Genomic DNA, 23,963 nt, shown 5'->3' with positions numbered 1-23,963 from the left:
CAGATGCATATACAAAATACTCTTACTTTCTTACCAACTATATATTATCTCATAATTTCAATACAAAGGTTCATAAATTAATTATTTGGTTCTCGATCGATTTGCAATTTATATCAAGCAATTCCGCTAAACCAATACATCAAATAAGTAAAAATGGTTTCAAAGTAAAGACCTAAAGAAACAAGTTTGCTTTTACCGCTATTATGAACTCAATTACAATAGAAATTGAGAATTTTACAAGTATGTACACGAGTATGTACACGAGCAAGTGCCCGTCAACCTGATAGCGGGCTTGCCGGTCAATATGTGTTATGCTGAGATTTGCCAGTGCTGACTGTAATGTTGGGCAACTCTGATAATTCAGGGTTACTTGCCAAATTTCTTTTCAAGAAATTATTGTCAAGCAATTTGTTAAAATTGATTGAGAAGTAAAATTAATTTAATGGAATTACTGTGTAAATTTGATAAGCACATATTATTTATTAACAAAAACGATTTGTAAAAACCATCAGCATCGCTGATTGGATTCAGAAAAGTTTTCGAGGCATAGTTTATTACAAATAATTTAGTAAAGCGCGTTTAAAATTCATTTTTTTGCCGTTATTAACAAAGTTTAGCCAAAGAACCTTATAAAAACTAAAGATCAACTAACATAGTAAGGTATTTCGTAAATAAATCGAAAAAGAGATATTAACTTCTCGATTTTTTATTGTACATAATTAAATAATGACTTATTATACGTACCTTTATCATTAGGGTCCCTTGCGTCCATTGTGTGACATCTGCATGTAAATCGTAATTTACAATATGTTTTCTTGTGGTTGATAATCTCTTTTAAGTCTGTGAACATCTCTCGACAATTGCCACATATTAAAATATCTGGGTTACCTGTAACAATATATTGTGTATCATTAACATACATAGGTAGTAATGTATCATGTTTAGGATGTCGACCTATTTAACATATCTTTGAGCAATACATAACAACTTTACAAAAATGTTGGAATATATTACTCTCTAACGCTAGAATTAAATCTTATGAGTTGTCTCATTCCTTTCAGAGTGGATGTAAACGAATTTACACGCAAAATCATGATTTCAAAAACTAATTTTCTAAGAAGTTTTTTTTGATTGTAACAGAGAGAGGCAACAGCATATAACTGGATGTCGTACAGGATATTTTTGAGCTCACTTCCATTGTCTCCTAACTAATAATGTCCTAACTTATAAATGTGAATATTGTGTCTGTTACGTTTTCACTCCTAATCCGCTGAACTAATTTTCATAATTTCCTATTTATTGATAGACGCGACCTTAAGTAAGGGCATAGAACCCTTTATCACGAAAAGAAAATTTGAAGGAAGGAATCATTTCTCAAGTTTGGGTTAGATAATTCACAGTATTGTAGCTTATATATCAGAATAGGCCATCGTATAATCTATTTTAATATGTAAATCATAATTACACTAAAATAGGAATATCACATTCAATTCAAGCTAGAATTGTGGAATTTTTTTTCATTTGTCGCGTAATACAGTGACATTTGCAAAAAAACGTCGCAACTCCCCGAAAACGGGAAAAATTGTCCCAAAACTACCTTTTTTCTATTAAATATGCTAGAAAGGCATAAAAAAAAGAAGAAACTTTTTACCGCGAAAAATAAACGAATTGCCTCTCCCTGCCCGAAAATCGAATAATTTGATTTTTTTGACATCGTAGACTGTTTTCCTGTGACCCGCGGAATAAATATTGCGAGTGCCTGAAGATAGCCTGCCTTATTATCCAAGAGATGGAAGCCAGACATACATGTGGTGGATTTGACACGATATTTCCAAGCAATTTTTGACCTTTTTGTACCACATGCTCTGGAAAGTGAATAGCATAGATTCTTAAGTTATTCTTTTAGACAATAACTTATATAAATTTTGGCTAATCACATATTTAAGAGCAATGCTGTCACTTTCCATCGTTGATGATGCTTGCGTAAAAAATTAAATTGCTAATCGCAACAACTAAAATATACTTAATGGAGCATCTGGGGCATACATTAAATCGAGAACGTCTTGAGTTATTTAATGCCGCTTTTTTTAAATTTTTCACTTGGTTTACGCACGAAATTATATTCCTTAAAAAAATCAGTCCGACTAAAAGTATACTTAAAATTTTGAAGATTTAATATCAAAGAAAGTGCTAAGAAAAATATTTATGAATGGAATTGAGATTTAAACTTAATTTTAAAGTTTTTCTTTATTTCAACAGGAATAGAGAGATTTGGGTGAGGGGAATAAGTATTGTATTTTATAAATGCAAATAATACAAATAAAAAAAAAACAAATTGAGAAAACTACTTACTGTAAACTTTTAATGAATTTTCTGGTATGTGTGGAATTACATAATTTGTACCATTATTATTATTATTCCCATTTACTTTGGTACCATTTTTCATTGCTCGTGATGAAGACGATGATAAACGTTGACGTTTAACTGATGGTACTACAAGATGTGTTGCAGACACAGCTGATCCAGTTGAAAATCCTACTGTAGATGCATAATAACTGAAACAAAGAAATGCATATTTAATGTTTTTATACGTCAATTATATACAAACATTGCAACAATAAATTAACACAGAACAATAAAATAACGATGACCAATAGGCTTTGTGATCGATAGATTTTATCATTTTTTCAGAGTGTTTATCATTTTGAGAAAATCAGAATAAAATTTATTTTTAACCCCAGACTAAAAGAGAGGTGTTATATGTTAAACGTGTCTGTGTATCTGCGTGTCTTTTTATAGCACAATAGTTCTTAAAGGAAGGCATCAACTTTGAATGTTTTTTTGTATGAAAGGTAACTTGATCGAGAGTGTTCTCACTTATGATTCAAGTGTGACTGTGTGAGTTAAGGCTTCGGTACCCGATAACAACCAAAGATGATTCTCAAACAACTGAGTAGATTTTATAATTTAAGAACACTTTATAGATAAGAACACTATCAATCAAATTAACTTTCAAACATGCAAAACAAATCAAAATCGGTTCGCTTAGCAAAATCGCTTAGGAGCTACGATACCACAAGCGAATCGATTAGAACTGATTTTTTGTCAGAGATTTATTTGAGTTTTTGATTTAATATTATTTGAAATGGAAAACAATTTTCCCATTTCTATTATTACTAAATCAGGTCACTATTCAGGCCACTATCAAGTTTTTCGTAACAATTCCTACCACCAAAAAATCGTTAAAAAAATTATATGCATGTTTCAAAAAAATAATATATTTTTCCTAGAGTTATTAAATTCTAGAATTGAAATTATTCACAAAATAAAGATGATAATTTTAATTGATGTAAAAATAACTTTTCATTAATAAAAAAAATTAAAAAAGTTTTGTTTTTTCTCCACATGTAAATTTAGAATAATTTTTTTTGCTTCTGTATAAAAGAAAAAGTAATTAAAACTTGTTTTTTTAAGCGAAGATTATTTTAAGGTTTTTAAAATTTATATTAAAATATTTTCAAAGAAGGTTAAAAGATATTTTCTTTATTTTCAAATATTCTTATGACGTGCTGACTATATGAACACTATACGAACTTATTTCAAGATATATTACTGAAGTATTTGAAAAATTGCTGGTAATTCAAAGTAGCTCAGATGTTATTTCTCCCTTAAATGTGAGAAACTACTCATTTAATTCAATATTTTTGAAATATTTTGAATTGAAGTTTTGTAGGATGAAACCGTTTTGGATTTTTGTTTTTCTCCATTCTAAAGTGCTTGATAGTAATAGAGCAAAACACTTTGAAAATTGTAAGAAAAGGTAGAGAAAAACATTAAAAAACAAAAACTTTTATTACTAGAAACACAAAATATTCCGGTTTTTAAAACAATTGTATCCAACACGTTGTGTTTTTATACTTGTGGCTTCGAAGGGAGCGTTTACGGACACTCGTCGTTTTTTTGACGTATGTTACCACTTTCTTGATTATTGACCATATTTTGTTGGCATAATATTTAATATATACTAAGATAGAATATTGTATAAATCACAATTCAAATCAAATAATGAAATTTTAAGTCAGTCAAAATATGATATTTAGATGTTTGGTCATTTCTACAGGAAATATTTTGATGAGAGCTCAGTTCAGATGGATAGAATTAATCCAATGAATTTAGATAGCGTATGCTAGGAGACACGTTATATAATACATTCTTAAGGTAGTATTACTGTTTGTTTGTATTACTGTATGTGTGAATGTGGATATTTGACATTGTTGGCAATATTCTGGAATGCAGTGTAGTGGCTATCATCATTATCTGTACAAATATACATATCCCACAGGAACGTCATCATAAGTTATATAATAATACATCTACCTCTATTCACTTGTAGTTGTAGTTGCACCTACTTCTGTAGACTAGGACCAAGCACAACAACAAACATACCAACAAACAAAATCTAAACCACTGTTAGGGTGTATATGTCAACCGGATTCGTCCTCGGTTACACTCAGGATTGCCATAAACTTCCATCGACGTAGTAATTCAAGGAATAAACTACTGTACCTGTCTTTCGTGACATCTAATTTGCAGAGAAAAAGTCAGTTCGGGTAACTCTCTCCAAACTGCCAGGGACTAACTATGGATTAGATATTGCTTATGACTGTACTGATATGCGACCAGTTATTGCTTACATAAATCCAAGACACAGGATCTTCACAGGATCAGAGTTGCATTCATGGTATACTAAACAAAACTTACTTTTTAAAGAGATAAATTATCTTTCAATAAAAAGAGAGGGATGTTATAAGTTTGATGCAGTTCATCTCTTGCGTCGAACCTCTCAAACAGATGGACCGAAATTTTTTTCCAGACTTTTTAGCTCTAAAGGATGCAAAATTTCGGATTAGTAAATTTAGTCTTTTCAAGCACATTTTTAAAATTCGATTGGTTACATAGTAAAAAGCGGTTATGCCACCCAAGAACCATGCTGGGTCCAGGGTCGAGGCCGAGTTTAAGACAACAAAAATGATAGCTCAAATAAAGTCAAAATCTAAAAACAAGGCAATGAGAGCGGACGTTGCCAATCACAGAAAGGAGCGTAGTAAGAACGAGGGAAGAGGGCGATTTTCGGGCTCGTACGAGTTTTCATAATATTATTTTTAGGAATGAGTCAATAATTCTCTCTTTTCACACAAAAGTATATACCTTTTCTATTTTCGATAGGACAAAATTAAATGTTCCTAAAATATTTGATACCCTTAGGCAATCAAGTAAGGTGTCTTCTGCAACCACTTGTGCGCTCCATATTTCTTGATCTTAAATTTTCCACCCACTCATCTTTTTTTTTAAAAGCTTTTATTTAACTTGCAATGTATGTATGTATATGTTACGGTGGATTCTTTGAACTCAATTTTGAAGTAGATATCTTCAACCGATTGAGCTGAAATTTTGCATACACATTTAGTTTGGTTGACAATGCATGATAAGGTTGCGCTGTCCTGATTTTCCCATCGCATTCACAATATTTTTTATAAATACATAGTCTTAAATTAAAAATTTCACTAAAAAATGCTTTTTAAGGGACAAGCTTTTACTCTACTAAAAAGTAGAAAATAATTTTATCTATAACTCACTCATACCCGACTATTTGTAAAATATCAAGGATGAATCGAAGAGTAATTAGGCATGTGGAGTAGATAAGGCGTTCCGATTCATTTTTGATATTTTAAATTAACCGCTTCAAGCTTTTACAAATAGTCGGGTATGAGTTACTTATAGATAAAATTATTTTCTACTTTTTAGTACAATAAAAGCTTGTCCCTTAAAAAGTATGTTTTATTAAAACTTTTTTAAACAATAATCTGACACACTCAAAAATATATTAAATTAATTAAAAATCAACTATAAACTAAAAATCTGGACAATTGTGAATTTCTCTGGGATATAGGGACCGCGTTTTAAAATAAAATAGTCCTGTTCAAAACGGGACATGTGGTGATTCTACATATACTAAACTATACAAATTTTCAGAAATTTCCAATTGTCAACCCTAGTACAAAAACTATATTTCTATGGACAGACATTTTGAATGACTGCTTACTCAACAGAAATACAGATTCAAGAGAGAATATTATTATGTGTAATGATTATTATTATGATGATTATTATTATTATGAATGTATGTATGTATGTATTTATGTACGTATGTATGTATGTATGTATATTATGTATGTATATAGGTAAGTACACAAACATTAACTGCGAGAAATATTGTATCGCATATGGTGCGGAAAATCATTGTGTAATGTGTTGTTGTGTATGGATGATGTTTCTATATCTAAATACTAACTCTATGGGAAGTTCGTCATGGCAGCCATACTTTAGTCAAGAGTCAGCCATAGTTTTGGTTTAGATTCAAGGATATTGTTGAAAAGGTGTGGTGAACAAATAATATTTCCCTACCCTGATCAAAAATAAAAATTTTGCATTCCGAAGTTAACCGTTTCATATTAAAATAAAGTAAAAATATTTTCAAACAATTTCCAAATAATTGGAACAAGTACAGCCACATTTGTATTTACAATAGAATGGGATTGAATTTCCAGTATGAATTCATTGATACAAATTCACTGAAATTAAATATACAAAATCATTACTTCTATGAAAGAGATTGATTTTAGTTTAAAGTCATTCATATTATTGGTGGAAAATAAAATTATTGTATTTGGTTGGAGTATATAATCGTCGAATTAAATAGAGGATTTGGTTACCATGATCGCATATCTATCATGCCTAGTCCATGTGTGATTGACCCAACTAAATGATGATTGTTGTTACTTAGGTACTTATAGAAACTTTGAAATAAACTCGTTGATTCATTTTATAATATGAACCATATTTTTTGGTATATATAATAAGCATCAGTAGCGCAGTTGGTTAAGCTGTAGACTAAGGTCACTTAAATCAAGAGTAGGTCATATGTCGCTGATTCAAATCCTACTTGAAGAAATATAATATTTTTTAAATAAACCTATTAGCGAGTATAAACCTTTTCTTTTCTTTACCTGCTCATGTAGTTATGACAATCACATCAGTATTTTGTTAAAATATTTATAAGTGATAGAACCAATCAAAAAAAAAAAAAAATTGTTTAAAACTATGTTGCATTTCAAAACAAAAATATTTGAAACTTGTTAGACAGATAACTCATGCGTTTGTGTCAGCTTCACGACTCAACCCCGATTGGTTGTTGTATCACATTTGTGGCACCATTTCCTATATAGAGTCGCGATGAGGTTGAGACAACCACATATCGGTTGGTATTAAGAATGCTTTTTCAGTGTATCTATCATAACTTCAATGAAAAAAACTAATCAGCAAAAAAATATAAACAATAAAAAAATTTAAGCTAGCCTAGCCTTGTCTGTTTAGGCTTGATCGTCGCAAATAATTGAACGAAAAGTAGAATGAAATGAGTATAAATTTGTTTAATTTTAAGATTAAAAATTCCGCACACTTCGACGAAGGTTTCTCCAAATAGGTATCGTCGCAAAGTAGGTGATTCATAATTTATGTAATCGGACAAATGAACGAACAAGAGTTTCAGGTCCAGTGGGCCGATCTAAATGTTGGGCCAATTTAGACATCTTTCCTGCATGTGGTAGTATTAGAAGTAACACAATTTAAATTTAATAATAATTTTTTGATATAATGAAAATTTACATTAAATTCGCTGCATTAATTCGTTACTAAAATTATAAAATTCTGCTATGTTCAAACTAGTTAAAACAGATGAAATCATTTTGTGTCATGAAAATTTGAATTAAAAAAAAATTCTAATGAATTTTTATCTTTGAGTTATACAATTAACATATTTTGGGTTCTTAACATACATAGATTATAATTTACTCATGAATTTTTTGCAGAATTGCAATGTAGTTTTTGAATTGATCTATACCTCAAAATAGATTTAAAATCTACACTTAATAGAAGTTTGTAAGTCGTTCATACTTTTCTATACCTGCAAATCTTAATCATTCTGAATCATAGTTTTAAAAAGGTCAAATTCCATTATTCGTCATAGGAAATCATTATAAGCACTTGCGGTTTTTCAAGTTTTGTTTCTTAAACCAAAAGCATTGACTGTCAAGTTAACAATCAATTATACAAGACGTACTCCATCCAACAGACGAGAATATATTTTTCTAATCAAATTATTGGAAATTCAAAATTTATTAAAATGACTCAATATCTGTTTGACATAAAAAATTTCTCCTTGGAAAAATTAGGGCCAAATATTTCTCAATTGCTATAACTAAATATACAAACATTGAAAAGCACTATAAATTCATTTTGTGAAGAAAAATCAAAATACGTTTTCGACTAACTGAGAAAGGAGAAAAATCTATTTAAAAGGTGACCGATTAAACGTTATGCCGTGTTTTGATTCTAAAAACATGTAGTAACACGTAGGTGAAAATGCTTATAGCGAAAAATCTTCAACAAATCTGTAGAGGTTTGAGTGAGAATATATTTCGAAAAAGTCAATAAAAAAATACTCGAAGATCTTTCTATTCATACCATAAATTATTTTTAATTTTCAATTTTCTAAAAACAAAAAACACATTTATTTAAATCCTAAATTAGTAATTAAATAAACATAGCATGAAAACAAAATAACCACTCCGACGGTAAAATAGTAAGAGCAATACACCGTGAGCTCATCATGAAATAAAATTTTATTTTTCGACTTTCGAAAATTATATTTTTATTGACAGTACAATATGTAGGATAAAATGATGATTGCATTCGAAAGAATAAAAAACAGAAATCAATTTTTCGATTTTAACAGTTGTTCCTTTTGTGTCTATTATGTTGTATATGATTTAATTTTATCAAGCCAAAAAACATGGAAAAGCAGGAAATAATGGAAATTTCGCTTCCATTTGGTCCCACGGTCTATAACAGTAGGAGTATAAAACGTACGCACACAAAAATGAAATAAATTACAAAATAAAATAAATTGTTAATATAATTATTTCAATACAGTAGTTTTAAATAGATATTCTCTCAGCCAAATAAAAGTAATTTTTAGTAACAGACAAATAATTGTAGAATTTATATTATTATTTTGTATTCTGAATAAAATAGTGTTATTTTAAATTAAATATTTGAACAAATTTGAACAGAATAAAATGTATTATTCTATATATATAATTAGTTCAAGAACCGATGAAAGTAAGTCCTCCCTGCTAACTTTAAAATGCCCGCACGTTTTGGCTTCTGGTCAAAAGTTGTCAAAACTCAACAGATAATGTTCTTTGGATCATCCTGATTAATAGTTTCCAGGACCAGAAAAAATTTAAATGGCCATTTGTCAACTAATTGCTAGTAGAGGGTATTAAATTGAACTATTATTGGTCAGTTCTAAAAAAAAAAAAAAACAGTTAGTCACTATTTTTTTTTCGTTATTTATCTTTGATTTTTTTCCTAAATAAGTGAATTGTGAAATAAAAACAAAGTGACTATTGGGGTCCTCCATTCTAAGTCTAATCAACCTGTTTGCCTAATCCATTTTTAAAGGGATGTATTTTTGAACCGTAAAAAGTAACCATTTGAAAACAAAAATAGCCAGAAAATATTATTAGCAGACTAACGTGTATTAAAAAATATACGTTTTGTTCGAAATTATAATACTAACCAAGAATTAAACATTAGTTGTTATCAGGGAGAATTCATTACTATTGCCTCTCTAACTATTTATACATAGACCTATATAACTATTTCAATATTAAAATAGAATTAAATCAATTGATAAGTGATTTTTAGTACTTAATTTATGTTCATCTCAAATTAATGATAGTTGTTGTAGAAAGAATGTGTAATTTAAAACTGTATTTAAAATAAAAATTAGTACACGAATGCTACACAATACTGGAATAATAAAATTAAAAAAGTATGTAAATCTTTTTCGAATGTATGTGTTGTGAGCCTGTGCTAAAATTTTTTTTACTTGATTCCGAACATTTATTAAAAATATATTTTTGACATTAAATCAAGAGGAAGTGTGTCATTTCCAAACACAAATCTAGTTAATCGAAAATATTCAAGTTTCATAAGTTTAAATTGTACCATTCTACCAATCGTCGAAGTTTGAATTAAGAAATATCAAATACCTTTTTACACAGCAGTAAAAAAATGTTTTCAATTTTTGACCATCTGAAATGTGAATATAGAAACCAAGTTTTTACAGTGCCATCGGATATTCAGGCGTTAAAAATATAGTGACAACAAAACATGTTTTCAAACAATTTGGCGTGTGTTATAAAATTTATTATTTACATAACTCATTTAAAATAAGTAACTTAACTTAAAACCTATCTTCCTATAATTCGGAATATTTGCAAAAATTCGAAAAATTTTGTATAAATACCCAATTATCTAACACAATATAAATATTACATTATAATCCTAAACTTTGTAAAATTAGGAAAGTCATTCTTAACTGGTTTTGTTTGCTGAAACAAAACATGTTTTGGAAAAGATCCCTTCAGACTATTTATTAATTTTGTACAAGCAATTTATAATCATTAGTACACAAAACACATGGTTTTTTCGTATTTTATATAAGTAAAGGGACCATAATATATGTAGCTAACTAATATAGCTACAGAAAGTTTTTGAATATTGAGGACCGAGAAAAATCTCAATAAAAATAAATTATACTTTTTTGGCTTATCATGTATACCAGGAGTCGCGTCCTTTATGTAAGAACGTACCATTTTTCTAAAGAAATGTTTAATAAGGCTAGAGACGTGCCATCCAATTATTTTGACGTTTCCTATCCAATACCGAACAAAAACAACTAAACGTGCAGATTAAGTGACTTCAATTATATTATCTTTTTTATCGAAGTCATCAAAAAGTCAATCCGCGAATGCTAACCAGACTTTCTTTTAAAACTCTCCCTCTTGAAAGGCTAATTAAGCCAAGCAATGACATTTGCAGCCGAGTGACTTGCCAGGCTCGTATGACAATTTTTACCAAAATATTTAATCATAGACGTTGACTGTTTATTTCTGTTTTTCATTACACTTACAATTAATACATTTTGCTCTGGTTAGCTTTTTAAGCTAACTGATTATTATTGATTTATTTCAAAATTTCACTTGTAGTTCATTATGTAACTACAATAACAACAAGTGTACATTCACCCGTTCGTTCGTAATATATTACTTCATAGTGAACTTTGTAATCGGTGGCGTGCCCAAAATTTTGTGTTGAGTGTCATTGGCTAGCCATCCCTGATTTATACTAATCAATCTGTAGGGAGATGTTGATTTGCAATACCATCATTGATCTGCTAGGGACTTTGGGGTGCTAACTGAGCATATCCCTGTAGCTTGCCCAATTGGAAAGGGGTCTTGTTGGACGGTGCTTGGCATTGTCAGGGGGCGACAAATACCAAATAACCTCATCATTGATCTTTTTCCCCAAAGAATTTAGAACGTTAAAATTAGTACTTAAAGGTTGCCTGAAATACAATGATGCTGAAGTATGAAAACAGGTATTCCCTATCATATATTTCAAAAATATGTTACGACAATTTACGACAAGTTACCTTGATAATTAAACATAGAAAATTCAACAATGTTAAGCATTTTCCGACCTATATGCCTGTCAAAAGTAGGTAAATCACATGTGATAAGGATTTGGCAATGCCTATCTTTAGGAGTCCTGGATAAGTAGTTTTAAGAGTGATATCTGCTTAAAAAATTTTTATTTTGCATTTCAAATAAACAAAACTACATTGACACCGGTTAATCCGTTTGGAATATACGATTTCATAAATTTATAGGCAACAGTAGTATTTTACTCTAGTTGAAGAGACTGGACACTCACTTTGTAGTAAAATGAGTTATTTGCCCAGATTGACGATTACTTGCGTATAACGATGCTATACAAAGTAGAAAAGAGCTCATTATCCTTAAATGAATTTCACCAAATATAGCAATCGAAACAAGTGAACCGAAAAAACGTAAGACACTCCAATTAAATCAGTCAACATTAAATAAACGTAAAGAGTTGCATAATCTTAACGTATAAATATTTTCATTTCACCAGTTTCAATCGAAAATTTACAAATTTTTTATTTAAAAAAATTGTACAAATAAGCATATTATACGAATTCGTCAGTTTGGGGTATACAAACTGTCAATGCACACACATTCCTGTTAATCGCCAATAATTCCCTCTTGAATATTTAATAAACTCTCTATAATCGTGTGATGTGATGTGATTCTCTATAACCATCCAAAAACAGACACTCTACACCATCGTCCCCCATGTGACATTTTCGAATACACATTATTTGACACACATTTTTATTGTTTTTTGTGTGGAATGCAGTTGTAACACGGCTTAAAAATTTAAAAAAAAAAAAAAGCCAACAGTGTAACAATATAACGTATATACAACATTTTCACAAAGTGTTAATATATGCTGTTAGATAATAAAGTGCTTTTTTTTGTTTGTGTTGTATTCGTCGAATAACATTCAAATAAAATTACCAATCACATAACAAGTACACATTGTAACAAGATGAAATATTTATATTGGAAAACGACATATTCTCATGCAATAAATACACATTTTCGAATTTATTTTCACTGCTTAATAGCTGACTTGGTCACTTAATATGGCGAATAATTTAAATGTCTTTTGTAAGAAATTTTGGATTTGAAAATGCAAAAAAAAAATATATCGATAAAACTTCATTTGAAAACTTATATTCAAATTTACTTTATTGAGTAATTATGTCCGCCATCTAGTACTGGAACTTAAAACAAGAATAAAGAATATGATATTTTCCAATAGCCTAACATTTTGAACGTTTATGAAGAAATTTGATCTTACCGGGAATCAAATCTACGATTTTAGACGTTTAGATCCATTTTACTAACTAAATTTCCAGAAAAGGGATATCTATGAGCATTTATTCAATGTCATGGTTTCTTGTGGAACTTCGACTGATACCTAAGTTTATGAGATCACTATCCCGTATTGTGATTTCTCAAGGTTCCCAGATTCTTATGTTCTAGTGGTAGATCTTATGCTTTTTATTTATTCCAACGTTCTAGCCCATTTTTCTTAATCTAACGTCCTTCAAGTGTTTTATTCATAAATATAAGATTTTCAGCAATCCGTAGAAAATACACGACTAAAATGTCAAATGAACCCGTTTTGACAATTGGCTTGAAATTTTGAAGATTTCGAATGATATCTTAGAATTTCCACCCTTAAAAAATCGAAAAGAATCGAGTAATTTTTTTTATCTCCATGAAATGCAATATAGAATTTCATTCTGACCCAAAAAAATTAATAATCAGATTTGATTCATAATTATATGCAAGAATGTTTTAGATCTCGTCTGAAATAACTTTAAAACAGTAGTTTCTAAGATTTCCAAGTACGAAAAAGTGCTATATAATAATCTCTCAGGGTAAAATGATTCCACGTTGTTTTAAGTGAACCATTATATCAATATTTACGTTAAAATGATACCCATTTTGAGTGTAAAATTCTAAAATCCCCCATCATGGGGCGGGTCTTGAGTGCGTTGATTTACCAGTGATTTTTATTTTGCCACTACTTGATGCAATGTAAAAGTGAACTGTTTGATAAAAAATGCAATATTCTTACAAGGTCAGCAAAACGATTCCATTTGAGAAATATTCAAGAGTTTTACAAATTTTAACAAATCAAAAGAAAGTGTCTTGCCAATATTTCAACAATTTGTTAAATAGACTAAAAATATTTCGAATAGTTTGGCTATAAATTAAATTTTTTCTTAGAGAGATCATTATAGAACACCTTCCCATAAGTAATTTGTTATACCACAGACAATTTTTTGTTACACCCAATACTAAATACATTGTAATGTATAATGGTTTAGAAATGGTAGAGGTACTGATATAAATACAAGTTGTCGACATTTTTAATATCCACACATACAATTTGTAGTCGTACGTTGTAGAATCGCTGGTTGATTCCAATTCGAATTGACGTTTTGTAAACGGTTTTAGAGAGAGGATTTTTCAATATTATCATCATACTCCTCCACATATACACAATAAACACTATACAACATACATACTAGTGAAAAATAAAAATATTTAACACGAGCTCAACACATTTAGAATCGATATTATAATACAGAGTATATTTTATTAGTTCAATCGAAATAGTTTCGAATATAGGCATTTACATTTTATAAATTGTAAATTCCTTTAAATGGAAATATATGCAACATTCAAAAGTAGATATAGTGCAGGAGTTCCGTTCAAAAATGAAAATACAAAATTTGAAACGGATTTCTAATATATCTTTGGTTTTCATAATAAGTGGTTTAGGCAAGTTTGAATGAATGTATGCGTGAGTACCTTTCTGTGTACGAAATTTTAATATTTTTAGGTATTTACATTTAGTTACCGTACATATTTAGATTTAATTGCAACAAATCTAAAATTTGTATAAATGTAATCCTTCAGCTGGTCTACGATACTGAAAAAGGGCGTTATTGGCCGTAATCAAATTTGATAAATATTTACCTTCTGTTATAATTCCCTTTTTTATTTTAATAAGATAAAAAGTTTATCGACTCTCCGGCTGCGTCAATTTTTATCCGATAATCAACAAGCCGCTTTGTTTGTAGTCGGACGCTACCAAAACTAGCCCTAATGGATCCAGCTATGCTTCAAGTTACTATTAAAAATTCCATCGATTTTTTTGCGATTACCATAATGCTTTTAATTATACAAAGAATCAAAGAAGAATATTAGATTTGTCTAAGGCTAATTCTTAAATGCATAGATTTTGATTACAAATACAAAAAGGACCAATGAACTTCATATAGTTTGTAAGAGGTTCCTTTTACATTTTATTGCTGAAATGTGGAAAAGAAATAATTACGATTTTATTGACGTCTGGAAATCCATTTTCTAAGGGTAATTGGTTGTTTGTGTAACCAAAGTAATATGTGCGAGATAGTAACCATGAAGGCAACATTCGCCACATAAAATATAGTTTTTCTAGCTTAAGCAGTTTTATCTCTATGAAGTCGGATTAGTAAAAAACTTAATACGAACATTAACTATTTATACTATTACTAAGATATCTATACTTAATGTTCTTGCAAGAATAAAGGTGTGACTTTTCTCATTATTGTTGTTAGTACCTCCATCATGTTTTCTTTTACATAGACACGATATTGTGTATTATAACTACTTTGTTTACTCAATAAACTTCAAATGACTGTATAAAATTGACATAATAAACATTATGCTCCATGTATCTGTGTATACAATAAATATTTAATTTATTTCATATTATATTTTCACTATAAATAAACAGTTTGTCTTAAAAATATGCCCCACACTCTAATTAATCCAGTGAAATAAGTAAATAATTATAAAATAGTTTAAAAAACTAAAAAACACGCTTTTAGCACGCTCTTAAAATTAAAAATGGAGCTTTTTGTCCAAAAATAATAGTTTAAAAAACTAAAAAACACGGTTTTTGCACGTGCTAAAAATTACAAAAGTGCATTTCAAATAACCTGTCCGCTATCTTGGATTTAAGGCACGTGACTATTTTTTTCGTATTCCTGACAGCAAACCCTTTCATTTGATATCCATATAATGGAGGTGGATTTCAAACAGCCAGCCCACCATCTTGGCGAGGCCGCCATATTGAATTTGTAAGGATGTTTCTTAGCTAGTCATGTATTGTCATCAGAACTCAGAAAGTGTGCAAAATTTCATCCTAATCGAAGACCGGGAAGTGGGACAAATTAAGATTCCAAGATTTTCTTACATACTAGTTACAAGTGAAGCTAATAAAAGCGTGTTAATAAAAAGAGTCAGGTTCCTCTAAAATAATGTTTAAAACTTATTTTAAGCACTCATATGTAGACATAAGACATTAATTTTTGATTTATATTAAATAAATTATTGTAAAACTAGAAAAAAAAGATTGAGCTCGTGGAGTCCCCGTTAGGAACGAAGTTAATAAAACCACCAATAATAATGGTGGTAGAAAATAGAAGCTGTCTATGATAAGTCAAATTTCAACAGAAATAAGAGTACGAACGTGTCAAAAGTTTAAATAGTTTTTTTTTTGTTTATTTCACTCATTTTCAAAATATAAATAAACAATTCAATCATGCATAAATTTGACTTGTCATAGACAGCTTTTATTTTCTACCACTAGACAGCGCTAGAATCAGTTCCCATATAGGATAACATATCTTGGTTGCCATGGATATGACACAAAGACACACATAAAGCATATATCTTTTGTTACGTGGCGGTTTTTGCCAGTTTGCTCAAGATGGCAAGCCGCGTTAAGTTAAAAATAGTGTACTGTTTGGTTAACGAAGTAGAATTAAATAAACATTATTAATATGGGTGTGTTATGACCTGGCGACCTAAATGAGAAGTTAATGCTCTAATCACTCGACTATGCTCTGCTTAACAGTGGAATTAATATTTCAAGATAATAATATTTAGATAGATGAATAGTTCATAAAATTAAAATGTTTGACTCATCAGACATTCGAAATACTATCTTACAGCATCTGAGAAGCAAAAACGTCATTTTGTGGTAAATATTGATGGAGAAATATAAGCATAAAAATTCGGACGAAGTTCTTCATTTTTGGTTGATTGGAGATTTTGCTTCCCAATTTTTGTTAGCTTATATTATATCCAAGCTTAATCTACCTACTCTATTTGAACCCTCATAATCTACTAGAGCAAGACACTCCTTCCAAATTTCATACGTGCAGAAAGTTAGTCCACCATAACTGGAAATTGTACATAACATCGATAAGGGAAAATACTTATTGAAGCAGAAATCGATCACCAAACTTTTAGTAAAGCATGATTGTAAGGTGAATTTTGCACCATTTTTTAATATCGATTAACAAAAGACCATACAAGAGAATTTTGAAGCTCATCAATCGTACCAAATACACATCATCAATCGTAAAACTTGTTTTGAAATACTCGGCAGGTAGGTACACTATGTATATTTACTTCCATATGATGAAAATGTTATTTGCAATAACAGTTATTTGTTATTGCACAAAATTTGAATAACAATTAATATTATGATTCCAAACACATTGAAATTGCAATGATTATTTAATAACATTTTCGTATAGTTGCTATTTACGAAGAAGGGATTATTAAATTATTTTGAAAATATAACGAATGGAAGGCACTAGACGACATTTTTATCATTTAAAGTTTTCATTTCACAATAAAATTGAATCTTTTTGTCATCATACTTTATTAACAAAGCAAATCAAGTTCAAACCTTAAAGGTCAGATGAATAATAACTCGATAGCATTCTATTGAGAAATTAATGCAAAAGAGTAGGTTTGATAATTTAATAATTATAAAATAAGAGAAGGGGTTATCAAAGAATCTTGTTTCATATAGGCTTTTATAAAATTTTCAGGGGTGAGTACTTCTCATTTAGTGGGCTTTAAACATTTTTAATCGTACAACAAAAATGACGAATAGATTCAAAGGATGTTTCTATTACGAAGACAATAGCTGAATAAGCAAGCAGTGAGTTAAGCTTGGTGCAACGCTTGAGGTCCATGCGAATAACTTCCAAGTTACATAAAGAGTCATCAAAAAAGAATTAATAATAATAAAAACATGATTGACTCGAAAACACTCCATTGCGTGTTACAAAATTCTTTACGGATCATATTGTCGTTAATATGCTTCGATCGACACCTCAACGTAGTCGATACCATTTTTTGTTCGCACGATATCGATCAGGAAAACAATAACCACGTATGTACATACCTACGCGTGCATACACACACACACATACACATATATATTCGAAAAATTTGCCCATTACAATACCTTTTTAAACTGGGAAGTTAAAAATGCAAAAATAATTTTATCCCGCATTCAAAAGAACACAATGTAACATCATTTTCAAGGGGTTAGACAACAGATATCCTGCTTTGTTGAATGACGGACAAAATTATTTTTCCATTTTTTGTTCGCTTTCTTCTTATTTGAATATCGTCCTAAATATTCCTCAATTTTTAACTTTCGGTGTAGCTATAAATTTTTCGAAAACTTTCATAATCGAAAGAAATGCATTCGATTATGAAAGTTTACAAAAAAATTAAACGTGACCTTAACAACAACTTCTCAAATTTTTGTCCTTTTTAAAATGAGTTGCCTGCGCCCTAGTCCTTGACTCTAAAGGCTTATCGCAATTTTATAGGTTTATCCAGTCAAAAATACATTAGTTAAGAGTTGTAAACTATTTATCTCAGTTAGTTTGAAAGGTTTGTATAGTTTATTCTGAATCTTATAACAAAGAAAGGTTAAATAAGCATTGTGATTTAAAAAAATAAAATTGTTTTAACGAAAATCTAACTCATTTCATTGAATGTGTTTGTTAAAAATATTGTATATCTTTACATTTTATCAAACAATCATCAACTTCTACTTACGAACAGCAGACTATTGACCGAGAGCCCATAATATACCGAAATTATCTAGATTTTTTATGTCTGCCCTCTTGAAAATTAACAATGGTAAATTTGTTAATAAAGAAAATTGATATTCTAAAGGTTCGAATGCCAAATTAATGGAAATTGTTAGATTTTCGTGTTTTGCTACGATTTCGTTTTGCGTCCCGAATTCGTTAAAAGAAAGTTATTGACCATACAAAGTTTTACAATTACCCTCCATTTTTCCATTCTTCAACATTTGTAAACTTCCTACCAATTTTTACGAATTGTATCAATACCTTTTTTTAATATGAGCGACAAAAAAATAACTGTCATCAAAAGGTTCTATTTCTCTAAATTTAACACTTAAGTTGAAAATAAACGTCAAATTTATTCATGATCAAAATTACTTTTATCTATACGTAACAAGATGTTCATATGAGTGCAATCTTTGCAGCACACACCTACATCTCCTAAAATGATGCCTTAACCCGACAGCACTCGCGTCAATCTTTTGATAATCTTTAGGCGCATGGTAAAAGATTTACCATTTACCAGTACGCGAACAGATCCGAAAATATGCCAACATAAAACTTTTTTTTTGCGTTTATGCGTGTAATGAAAGAAAATACCACTTTGGTTGAAAAAAACTGAAAAGTTCATAAATCAAAAATAAATAAAATTATACATGTATAAAGATAAAAAAAAAAAGTTTCAACTACATGTGCCATTCGAAAAATAAAAGTTTATGTTTAAAATCTAGCGTGAGCAAAATGCAACCTTATAAATGATCAAATGTCAAGCTTCATTTTTCTCCTACCCCCAACGCACCAGTTTCTATGCATGACCATAATCAGTTTTGTCAATCTTGAAGTGATTACGCAATCGTTAGCGCAAATTTGAGATCCTTATCCACTATACATTGAGAAAACGAAAAATGTCTACAAAACAACGTACACGCTGCGTACACATAGATATCAATCTAAGAAAGATGTTTCTATATTGTCCTGACTATGAAGCAACAGAGAAAGAATAATGAAAATGTCATCAACTTCATCATGGGCTCACGGTCTCGGATGACTGTACTTTATTTATATTTACTATCGCTAGCTAGAGCTATTCGTAATGTTATGTTATGTTATAATAATGAATGTAGTTTTACATGAATGAATGTTATTTGAAGTAACATGGTGCCATGCTGTGTGATGCTAAACATATACTTTAAAAGACAATATGGCGACGAGGACGTACTAAGGACTAACTGATGATGGTAAAACTGTAAAATGTATGTAAGTGTATACTAATATTAAGTAATATAATATTATTTACCATTACAGTATGTTTTGTTTAAATATTAAAATATATTAAAAAATCAATTCTAGTATAAAACAAGTAAAAACAAACAATTGACTGAGTTAATTATTGAAATACTATGTATAGATAGTGCTGATTACGCATTCGTTTGTTTTTTACGGGTAAACAGTAATGTTCACAAAAAATGTTTCAAACAAAAGTTGTTTATTTTTTTATAAGGAACATTTTTTACACTTAAACTTTTGTTGTATCTCTAACGGTTTACATGATGGACCCTACGGACTTTGAACTTTGTTTCCTATTTGCGAACTCGATCTCACTTTTTACGTCCTGAACACGCTATAAAAATTTCTGTTTGATGTTTCTTTTCATTATTGAGCTATCGTGTTTACAGGTGAATGGTCAACCGGAAATGGGCTCTTTAGGTGATTTAATGAACACCCGTACCAAAATTTTATTGGTAGCATCAATATTTTTAAGCATTTCAAATTTGAGATTAAACTTTGTATACCTTGATATATTTCATATATAAATGGTATAAAAACTAAAAAAAAAACTCCTTATTGTGATATGTTGTTAATGATATATCGGATCTAAAAGCTGAAAACGAACTTTCAGGCAGAAATCCGATACTGAATCGCTGGAATTCTTCTATCTGTGGTTTTCTGCAACACCCTGTATAAATTAAACATTACTATAGTGTACACATTCTTATCAGTTCTTCATACTCAAACAAAACGACACTACATTGTATTTATTTTCTATATGAGTTGATAAGTTGTGTTGTAGAACTGTGTAATAATACTATTTGCTACGTATTCATAGTAGCTACGTCTGTGTACGTTATACCGTAGGCTCATAATGAAGCGAAATTTCGATTAAATTTGGAAAAAATAAATTTGGAGTTTCAATTTGAGTGTTGAATTAAGGAAAATTGAGTTTTTTTGAAACTGGCAAGGTTTGAAAAATAGTTTTTAAAATTGAGCTCCATTTTCAACACTTTTGATATTTTCAATCGTACTTCTGCCATTTTTGATCACGTTTCTTAATGTCAATAATTTGTTCAAAATCCAAAGAACTCAACTTCAATTTTGTTTATTATTTATATCAAAGTTGCCTTTATCAATTCTCAGAAAGGTAGATAAAAAATCATAAAAATTTGGCTTCATTATCAGCTCACTGTCCTACGCTCATGTATTTGTTCATGAACTGCTTGTTGGTGATGGTACCTACTACTTGTTTCACAACATTGTTTTAATGTTTTCATATAAATGATTATTTGTTTAAATACTAAGAATACATTATTGTTATTATTATGATTATTACTATTATTATAATTTTCTGACAGAAAATTATCGTGTTCGCCTCGAAAATTAGAATAAAAAAGGGGAACTGTCTTGAGATAATTGATAGGAATTTTTGTGCTTTTTGCTATAAATTATGTATTTTAATGGGGTTTAAATGTAAAAATATCTTGCCGTGGATGGGAATATATTTTGAATGAAGAGCAGGAACTGTAACCACAAGGCCATGGCCTTGTTGGTAATACTATTTAAAAAAAGGCTGTTGGATGGGCACAATTATCTTTATAATTGATTTAAATATGAAATAAGGGGGAGGGTATAAAATTATCTTAGAATACATAAATAAATTATATAAGAAATTCTACCTAATTCACTTACGAACTACAGTTGCCAATGGTGTGAAATAAATTATATGTTCTTGGTTTTTTCTTTTATCGTGCAGATTGATATTATATTAGTTTATATCCTTTTCAATCGTCATTAAAGCGCCACCTGTAGTTTCTTGGAGTCGTGAATTGTACGTATATATTAGTTTTGATCAAACTTTCCCGTGTACGAAGAAACCATAATATTTCCAAAAGTATGAATGTATGTTGACTTTTAGAATACTTTGTAGCCAAGAAATATAATGCGGAATTATCATGTTCGAATAAATCTAAATTATTTTCTTTATCAAAAACTTATTGGTTTGACTATCAAGAATCATATCTATCATAGCTTCCTATTGCTGCTATGCATAATATTTTGTATATGCTTCAAATATGATGGTATGTCTGGTTTTGGTATGGTTTTCCATCATACTTAAAAATATTTATTTTATAGTATTTACCTAAATTTTCAAATCATGGTCTTGGAAGGCGTAATGTGAACTTTATACCATAATTTTTGATAAAATTAATAACTTTGTAAAATTATCTTCCTTTTAAATTAATAAATAAATGAAAAACTTCACATGATTTAAGAATGGAGCTCAGTTATAATCGGTTGTATAATTTTTTAATTCTAATTAATTTAATATTTAACCATGTATACTGTGTACTATGATTGGCGCCGGTAAGTTTCCGAGGTCTTCACGGTAAAAATTGCTCCAAAATATTATTGAATCTGTGAGGTTTCATGATTTTTGGAAAAAACCATACTTTCATTTTTGAATTTGATTAAACTATATATAGGGAAATTTTGGCCCAATATTAATAAAAATTGGAGTCATTTAACGATAAAAACAGTAGTTTTTGTGATATCGCTAAAAATCCAGTACGAAATTGCTTTACTTTGGTTCGATTCTGGATATATCAACAATCTAAATTTTAATGTTTATTGGTACCTATAGCCCTCTATATATCATAGATAGACGCGCAAATCTAGTTAACAGTTTTAGTACATAAATATATTCATTTAAAATCACATATTAAATTTGCTGCCCTCAGCATTGACTACATTTTATACTAGGTGAATATATATACAATATATATTTTACGAATATTGAATAAATTTTTCCCGCAAACTAAATTGATTTGGTTTTGGTACATAACTTATCAAGAATATGTAGATGTAGGCTAGAAATAGGTTATATTATTTCAATTTAATTGATACCTTTTAATTGAATATTGAATTATTAAACACCCTTCATGGATATACTGTCTACAATATGTATGGATGTTAAGTTTAGACACATGTGACATCTAGGCTAAGAGCAATTCATCTACTGATAATGAATAAAAAAATGTTTTTGTTTGAAAGATAATTTGAACGAGAGTGCTAATATTTCAAGACAATCTGGTTAGTTGTTTGAAAATGTTTAGTTGTTCTAGTTGTTATCCGTTACGAAGCTCTAAATCCGACCTTGAAACATAGCTAGGAACACTAGTAGTTAAATTACCTATGAACCAACAAAAAATCAAAATCGGTTCATCCGTTAAGGAGCTACGAAGCCACCCTGGGCCTTGTGAATGACAAGAAAACGTAAAAACTCAAACAGAACTTAAAAAAATGCTCTTTCGATTGGCTGTTGGTAAAAACAGGTAATGCTTACAGTTGTACAATTATAGGGCTTCAAAATCTGATTAATATTTTGTAATAAACCAGTATTTAACTCAATTTGGTTTTTTTGTTTTTTTGTTTTTTTTTTTGTTTGTTTTTTTTTTTTTTAAATAATTAATATCTATTAACCTCTAATTATTGGTTTTATAGCCAAATCTACTCTGATAGATTTTCAATTTGCAAGCCGTATGCAACGAGTTTTTCAATTGGTATACAGTATTTTAACAAATTGTTCTACAGCTCTTAGGCTAATCATTCAACTAATGTACTGAAATCTTAACATATACAGAATCTCAGAGCATAACTAACATACATGAATGCTGTGCATCAATAATGCAATGTTAAATAATCTATCAATTATTCAGCACATAAAACTATCTATTTGTTTATATAATACATGTTATTCGTGATGGACGAGTTCGAATATTGGTCGAATTTCTATCCAAAATCTATTGTTAGTACACATTCAAATTTTGTTAAGTCTTGGTAGTATTATTTAGTCAAAAAAGGAGGAATATAATAAATGTGGGACATCACGGTCTTTTTTAACTTATAAGTACATACTTGATACTTTGTGAGTGGCTTCCTTTTGACGAGCCTACCAAATTTTCCTCATTTCAAATAGCTTTCTAAAAACTACTCTACCCATAGAACCCATTTTTTACATACAAATTTATAACTATGCATAATCCCGATACAATTTTATACCGTCTACCCCGTTAACAAGGCATTCGAAAGAAATGTTCCAGCC

At 29.6% G+C, this 23,963-nt stretch overlaps 1 protein-coding gene across 1 annotated transcript in view; it reads right to left on the bottom strand.

Moving 5' to 3' along the window:
- Window positions 1–23,963, bottom strand: part of LOC123294793 — a 237,369-nt gene that overhangs the window by 22,563 nt on the left and 190,843 nt on the right. The window contains exons 6-7 of the mRNA XM_044875943.1: window positions 2,353–2,555; window positions 745–888 (exon numbers count right to left, since the gene is read on the bottom strand). Of these exons, the coding sequence (XP_044731878.1) occupies window positions 745–888; window positions 2,353–2,555 (347 nt within the window). The remainder of the gene's footprint in view (window positions 1–744; window positions 889–2,352; window positions 2,556–23,963) is intronic.

The sequence above is a fragment of the Chrysoperla carnea genome, chromosome 3 (genome assembly GCF_905475395.1).
Source record: "Chrysoperla carnea chromosome 3, inChrCarn1.1, whole genome shotgun sequence".
Taxonomy (NCBI): domain Eukaryota; kingdom Metazoa; phylum Arthropoda; class Insecta; order Neuroptera; family Chrysopidae; genus Chrysoperla; species Chrysoperla carnea.
Note: the sequence above shows the minus strand (reverse complement) of the source record. Positions and strands in the feature narration are given on the sequence as shown.